Source organism: Coenobita brevimanus, chromosome 15, assembly GCF_032717465.1.
Source record: "Coenobita brevimanus isolate Jiangsu-jjx chromosome 15, ASM3271746v2, whole genome shotgun sequence".
Taxonomy (NCBI): Eukaryota; Metazoa; Arthropoda; class Malacostraca; order Decapoda; family Coenobitidae; genus Coenobita; species Coenobita brevimanus.
This window is the reverse complement of record NC_136968.1, coordinates 32,719,223-32,726,722: the sequence shown is the minus strand read 5'-3', so window position 1 is coordinate 32,726,722 and position 7,500 is coordinate 32,719,223. Positions and strand designations below refer to the sequence as shown.

Here is a 7,500-nt window from a genome sequence, read left to right as displayed (position 1 = left end):
TTATTGATGTATTATTTATTTACCTTCAAATCCTAAAATCTCATCATTTATTATTTACCTATTTGACCTAAAAACCCTAACTAAAAATCACTTATTATTTATTAATTTATTTGCCTAAAAATCCTAAACAAAACTCATCATTTATTATTTATTTATCTACTTAAAAATCCTAAGCAAAACTCATCACTTATTTTTTATTTATTTACCCTAAAATCCTAAACAAAACTCGGTAATTATTATTTATTTATTTGCCTAAAAATCCTAAACAAAACTCATTATTATTTACTAAGTACCAAAAATCCTAAACAAAACTCATCATTTATTATTTATTTATTTGCTTAAAATCCAAAACATCATTTATTATTTATTTATTTACCTGCCTAAAAATCCAAAACAAAACTCATTTATTTATTATATATTTGCCTAAAAAATACTAAACAAAACTCATCATTTATTATTTATTTATTTGCCTAAAAATCCTACTCATTATTTATTTATTTAATTATCTGCCTAAAAATCCTAAGCAAAACTCATTTATTTATTTATTTATTTATTTGCTTAAAAATCCTACACTCATTATTTATTTAATTATTTGCCTAAAAATCCTAAGCAAAACTCATTTATTTATTTATTTGCTTAAAAATCCTACTCATTATTTATTTATTTGTCTAAAAATCCTAAGCAACTCATTTATTTATTTATTTATTTATTTGCTTAAAAATCCTACTCATTATTTATTTATTTATTTATCTGCCTAAAGACCCTAAGCAAAACTCATCATTTATTATTTATTTACGTATTTATTTACCTTGAAGGATGACACCCGTCCCATCTCAGTCACATCCTCCCCGTTGACGACCGCCGCTGCCATGGTTACGGAGGACGCTACCAGTCGATCAGCTGACAAACCAAAACAAACACTCCGCCCGCCTGCCTTCCCCCCACCGCCTTTATTTTTACGTAACACTGTTCTGGTTTTGGCTGAAGATTTTGAAAAAGATCGATTTATTTTTCGTTTGTTCGTGTTTTTCAATTTGTGTTTTCTGTATTTTATTTTTTTTCGTGGTTTCTGTCAATGTATTTTCTGTTTTCGTGTTTGTAATTTATTTTTTTTAAACTAATTTCTTCGTTTTATCGTGTTTTTTAGTTTATTTTTCGTGTTTTTTAGTTTTTTCGTGTTTTTAATTTTCCATGTTCTTTATTTCTTTGTGTATGAGTATATATTTTCTTCTTACTGTGCATAAATCTCCCCTATCTTGTTTTTATTTGATTTTTCTTAATGATTTGTGCGTTTTTATCCCAGCTCTTTTGCAAGACTCATACAATTCATATAAGCAGGAAAAACACAGGACTATTTTTGATTTTTGGTTTATGTATCTTTCGAAATTTTGAGTTTTTCGATTTATTCATTTTTTATTTATCCCCTAAAATTTTTCCTTTTCTCACTTATGCTAAAACCTTTTCGTATAATTTCTTTTTCTTCGACTTTATATTCTTTTTTCAGCACGGTTTTCAATGGCATTTTACTCATGTCTGTATCTTCGTAACGCCTTCCTATGTACGATTTATTTTTAACTTCTCATTCCATATATATACTAAGCATCTATAAAGTTTTTTTCTCAACTTCTTCTCCCTTAGACTCTTCCTTTCTCAGCACGATAAAAATCCTCCATATTTCTGTTTTATTATTATTGAATGATTGATTTATTGTTAGTGTTCTTGTGTTCGTGTCTGCATTGCTCTCACAGTGGAAGGATTCAGTTCGTTTGCGGTGATCTGTTTTTCGTGACTTTCAATAAGTTTTTTTTTTTTATATATATTCTGTTTGCGTAACTATTTTTGATCATTTACTTAATCTGAAGTTTTGGGGAAATCCAGAAAACAGGGCTTTTCTTCCTCTCTCTTTCTCTCTCTCAAACCTTGCACTCAACAACAGAAAACTATACTGTGCTTTTGATCTATAAAGTTTCTCTCTCTCTCTCTCTCTCTCTCTCTCTCTCTTCTCTCTCTCCACACACCCACACACACACGAATATACACTAATCCCTTGGAGTCCGCCGTTCATCTAAATAATGTCCTTTTTGTGTGTGTGTGGGGGGGGGGGTTACTGCTAATGCTTTGAACGATTTCATTCACCTTTAACGAAAGTCCCGACCTGTAATGGCTTCACTCCCTCCACTACCCTCCAGGTTTCCTCCACTTCCCTCCAGGTTTCCTCCACTTCCCTCCAGGTCCCTCCAGGTTTCCTCCACTTCCCTCCAGGTCCCTCCAGGTTTCCTCCAGGTCCCTCCACTTGCCTTCCAAGCCTAATGGCCGATCAAAACTCCGTTCACCTCCCATTTTCCACCCACCGACCACACCCTCCTCCACCCTCTCTCTCTCTCTCTCTCTTTCCAACCTCCCTCACACTCTCATCAACTTCTCCATATCTTTCCTCCCTCCCTCCCTCTTTTCTCTTCTCTCTCCCCACAATCTCCTTCCTTTGCTCTTCCTTCTTCCCTCTCCCTTCCTCTCTCTTCTCTCCCTCTCTCTTCTTTTCTCTCCCTCCGATATTTCCTTCCCTTCCTTCCTCTATATCTTTTCTTTCTCTTCCTACCTCCATCCCTCCCTCCCTCCCTCTTCCTCTTCCTTTCCTCCTTCCCTCCATTAACCTCTCCAACTTCTTTTTACCTCCTTCCTCCTCCTCTTCCCCCTTCCTTCCTTCCTCCCTCCCTCCCACCTTCCCCCCCCTCCCCCCACCTAGCCACACCCACCAATTCAAAACCTGCACTGCGGACCCCCCTTCTCTCTCTCTCTCTCTCTCTCTCTCTCTCTCTCTCTCTCTCTCTCTCTCTCTCTCTCTCTCTCTCTCACTTACTCTCTCTCTCTCTCTCTCTCTCTCTCTCTCTCTCTCTCTCTCAAACTCGGGTTGATACATAATCTGACAGATACACATGAATAGAGAGAGAGAGAGAGAGCGCAACATCCCTTCCCAGCTAAAGTAATAGTCAGCTAACTTTCACTAACTCTATTTCCACCCCAGCACTTACGATAGTTACCCCGCTTCCTCTGTCTTTATTTTCTCACTATCTTTAATTTTACTCCAAGTCCTGCCTACTCTACATCATCTTATTTTATACTGGCTCTAATTTCTATCTTTAATATCTCAGAGACTCCTTGCTTACTAACTTCTTGCTCTATCTTTATTCTCTCACTATCTTTAATTCTTATGCTACTATGAGGAAATAGTTTCAATTCTTCATGCTCTAATTCTCTCTCTCTCTCTCTCTCTCACTACTCTCTCTCTCTCTCACTCACTACTCTCTCCGTCTTTCTTTTCTTCCTCCTTCCCTCCCTTCCTTCTTTCCTTCCATCCCTCCCTCCCTCCCTCATTCCTTCCCTCCCTCATTCCTTCCTTCCCTCCCTCCCTCCTTCCTTCCTTTCCTTTCCCTCCCTCCCTCCTTCCTTCCATCCATCCATCCTTCCCTCCCTCCCTCCTTCCTTCCTTTCCTTTCCCTCCCTCCCTCCTTCCTTAAGAGGATATGTCAACAGTCTTACTCCATTCCTAAAATCCCTACAAGCTGCTTCTTTCCTTTGTTGAGAGAGAGAGAGAGAGAGAGAGAGAGAGAGAGAGAGAGAGAGAGAGAGAGAGAGAGAGAGAGAGGAGACAGTTCCAGAGTTAACCTTCTGCCTATGTAGGGTAGTACATAAATAGCGCATCTTTTGAAATTCGCTCAGTCTGCTGGTGTGGGCGTGGGAGTATTAAGTAGTACACTCTCTCTCTCTCTCTCTCTCTCTCTCTCAAAACATTTATATGAAAACCTAAGCAGCACAAATTCTCTCTCTCTCTCTCTCTCTCTCTCCGAAGCTCAATGGCAAATAACACAATACCATGGGCCTATCTCCTTTCCACTGCACTTCTTCGTGACTAGCATCATATTCCAGTGTTAATTTATCGCTTTAACACAGTATCTGAGATGGAGATGGTAGTGTTAAGTCTATAGTGGAGAGAGAGAGAGAGAGAGAGAGAGAGAGAGAGAGAGAGAATGTAAGACAGGAATTAGAGTGAACAGAGAAAGAAGTGAGAGAGAGAATGAATTAAAGGATGGAGGGAAGTGAGAAATTGAGAGGAGTGAGAGAGCGACTAGGCCGGTGAGTGGGTGACTGCCTGAGAGAGAGAGAGAGAGAGAGAGAGAGAGAGAGTGCTTGGGTGACGAACAGTGAGTGATTGAGAAAGAAAATGGAGAAACAACAGGATGTGAGGGGAGTGAAATATGAGTGTGTGTGTGTGTGTGTGTGTGTGTGTGTGTGTGTGTGTGTGTGTGTGTGTGTGTGTGTGAGAGAGAGAGAGAGAATCATTAATCATTTTTCCTCCTTTCTTCTCCTCCACCTCTTCCCTCTCCTCTCCTCTCCTCCCCTCCTCCAATTCTTCCTCCTCCCCCCTTTTTCTCTCCATTAAGTGCGATGGGGATGATAAAACACACACCTCCACGAATACCCCCCCCTCTCTCTCTCTCTCTCTCTCTCTCTCTCTCTCCACTTCTCCACTTGTAGTATTATAATAATAGTAATTAAAATTAATAATAATAATAATGATGATGATGATGGAAGTAGTAGTAGTAGTAGTAGTAACAGTAGCAGTGGTGGTGGTGGTAATGGTGGTAACAGTAGTAGTAGTAGTAGTAGTATAACAATACTTTTAAGGAATGGAATTGTAATAATATGAATAATAATAAGAAGAATAACAATGATAATAAATAATAATAATAATAAAACCGGTAGTAATAATAATAATAATAAAAATTCAACATAACTCCAACCAAAGCCGAAGTCAAACCACGTAAAACGAACACCCGCCAAAATCAAAACAAACCCAGAAGCCGCGCCAATATTCGAACACGCAGGCGCGATGTTCAGCCAAGAGTGTAAAAAATTCGCCAAACCAATTAAAATAAATCCCCCGAGAGCCAATCAGGTAATGGACGTGCAGAATAATGCGATAATTGACAGGTAATCCTTAGACTCACTTTCAGGCGGCCATCTTGGATTTGTTCGAACGCGCGGTTTGACTTTGGCTTCGGCTTAATCTCTCCCGTCTACTTTCCTCCAAGTTTTTTCTCTTCTCTCACTCTCTATACACAATGTCCTCCAGCCTCTCTCTCTCTCTCTCTCTCTCTCTCTCTCTCTAGCGCATTTAAAGTCGGGGTAGAGACTGAAGAATGTAACCAATTTTGCTGAGAGAGAGAGAGAGAGAGAGAGAGGAAATGAGAGTAGTTACATTTGCATACTGGGAAAAAGAGAGCGAGGAGAGGGAGGGAGGGAGGGAGGGAGAGAGAGAGAGAGAGAGAGAGCGAGAGGGAGGGAGGGAGGGAGAGAGAGAGAGAGAGAGAGCGAGAGAGCGAGAGAGAGAGAGAGAGAGAGAGAGAGAGAGAGTACTGCATTTACGAAGTATCGCACTTACCACTACTATTATTACTACTACTACTATCATCATCATTACCACTATCATCATCATTATGATCATCACTACCACAACCATCATCATCATCACTACCACGACCAACATCATCATCATCACCACCACACCACCACCACCACCATCACCACCACCACCACCACCACCACCACCACCACCATCACCACCACCATCACCACCACCACCACCACCACCATCACCACCACCACCACCATCACCACCACCACCACCATCACCACCACCACCATCACCACCACCATCACCACCACCACCATCACCATCACCATCACCACCATCACCACCACCACCACCACCATCACCACCACCACCACCATCACCACCACCATCACCACCACCACCACCATCACCACCACCACCACCACCATCACCACCATCACCACCACCACCACCACCACCATCACCACCACCATCACCATCACCACCACCATCACCACCACCACCACCACCACCACCACCATCACCACCACCACCATCACCACCACCACCACCACCACCATCACCACCACCACCACCATCACCACCATCACCACCACCACCATCACCACCATCACCACCACCACCATCACCACCACCACCATCACCACCACCACCACCATCACCACCACCACCACCATCACCACCATCACCACCACCACCATCACCACCACCATCACCACCACCACCACCATCACCACCACCACCACCACCACCATCACCACCACCATCACCACCACCATCACCACCACCATCACCACCACCACCACCATCACCACCACCACCACCACCACCACCACCACCACCATCACCATCACCACCACCACCACCACCACCACCATCAAACTAAAAATTCATAAAAAAAACGTATTCTTTCGTTTTACTTTCAAAATATTAAATTCTATTCCCTATCGCTACAGTGAATAACTCTGATGGCGTGTGGTGCTTTTAGATAAGTTTTTTTATTATTATCAGTTATTATTCGCCATCCACTCACTCGATGTAGTGCTGCTCTCGGATGTCTGCCCTTTCCTCTCCTCCATCCTTCTTTCCTTCCAGCCTCTTCTGTCTTTCCTTCATTCTTTCCTCTTCCTTCTGCCTGTGGATGACTCTACACTGAATGACAAGCCAAATGGTTTCCTGTACACCAGGAAACCATGTACTACGCTGGGTGGTAACCATATAACCAAATTTTGGCGCCTGGTGGTTTAATGTGTAATTAATGCGCTCCAATCGGATTGAGACGGTGAAGGTTTATATCCATGGGGTGGTTGGGGTTTATTGCTCATGTAATGCCACTCAGGGATGAGTGAGGCTGGTCACTCTCATCTTAAATGTCAGGACCAACAGCCTAGCCCCGGGCTCCTACGCTCCTCATGGGGCAACATGGGATTGGATGGATGGATGGTTGGATTATTATTATTATTATTATTATTATTACCAACCCTACTACAGCTACTACTATTGCTACTTACTACTACTTACTACTGGTGGCAGTAGTTGTATTAGTAGTAGTAAACATCAAATACCTAACCAAGTAGACAGATAGATAGACTGACAGACACACTGATAGATGAAAATGTATAAATTAATAAATGTAAGATGCAGATGGATGGATAGATAGATAAATAGAGAGAGAGAGAGAGAGAGAACCCCACACACAACCACACACCATACATCCATCCTACAGTTACCCCCATTACTCTCTCATGCCACCACTTGGGTACTAACCGTCCATACTGAATAATTATATGGGGTTAGATGGGCATGTAGGTATTTAGAAAGTGCATTAGTAACCCGCGTAGGTAGGTAGGGTGTAGGTAGGCAGGGTGCGTAAGTACGTAGGGAAGTAGACACGGGGTTAAAGTTGGCTCTATTAATATTAAAGGGAGAGATGGCATTATACGACTGGGGTGTGATGGGCATGAGAGAGAGAGAGAGAGAGAGAGAGAGAGAGAGAGATCCTTCCAAAATTAGGGTATCAAAAACTCTAAAAGGAGGAGAGAGAGAGAGAGAGAGAGAGAGAGAGAGAGAGAGAGAGGGAGAGAGAG

At 41.8% G+C, this 7,500-nt stretch overlaps 1 protein-coding gene across 4 annotated transcripts in view; it reads right to left on the bottom strand.

Moving 5' to 3' along the window:
* The window catches only part of LOC145390765 (adenosylhomocysteinase-like 1), a 363,626-nt gene that overhangs the window by 80,045 nt on the left and 276,081 nt on the right, over positions 1 to 7,500 (bottom strand). The window contains exon 2 of one of the 4 annotated variants that reach the window (XM_080265566.1): positions 809 to 981. The exons of the other annotated variants lie outside the window; for them this stretch is intronic. Within the exon in view, the coding sequence (XP_080121692.1) occupies positions 809 to 871 (63 nt within the window). The 5' untranslated portion in view covers positions 872 to 981. The remainder of the gene's footprint in view (positions 1 to 808; positions 982 to 7,500) is intronic. 4 annotated transcript variants of the gene reach the window in all.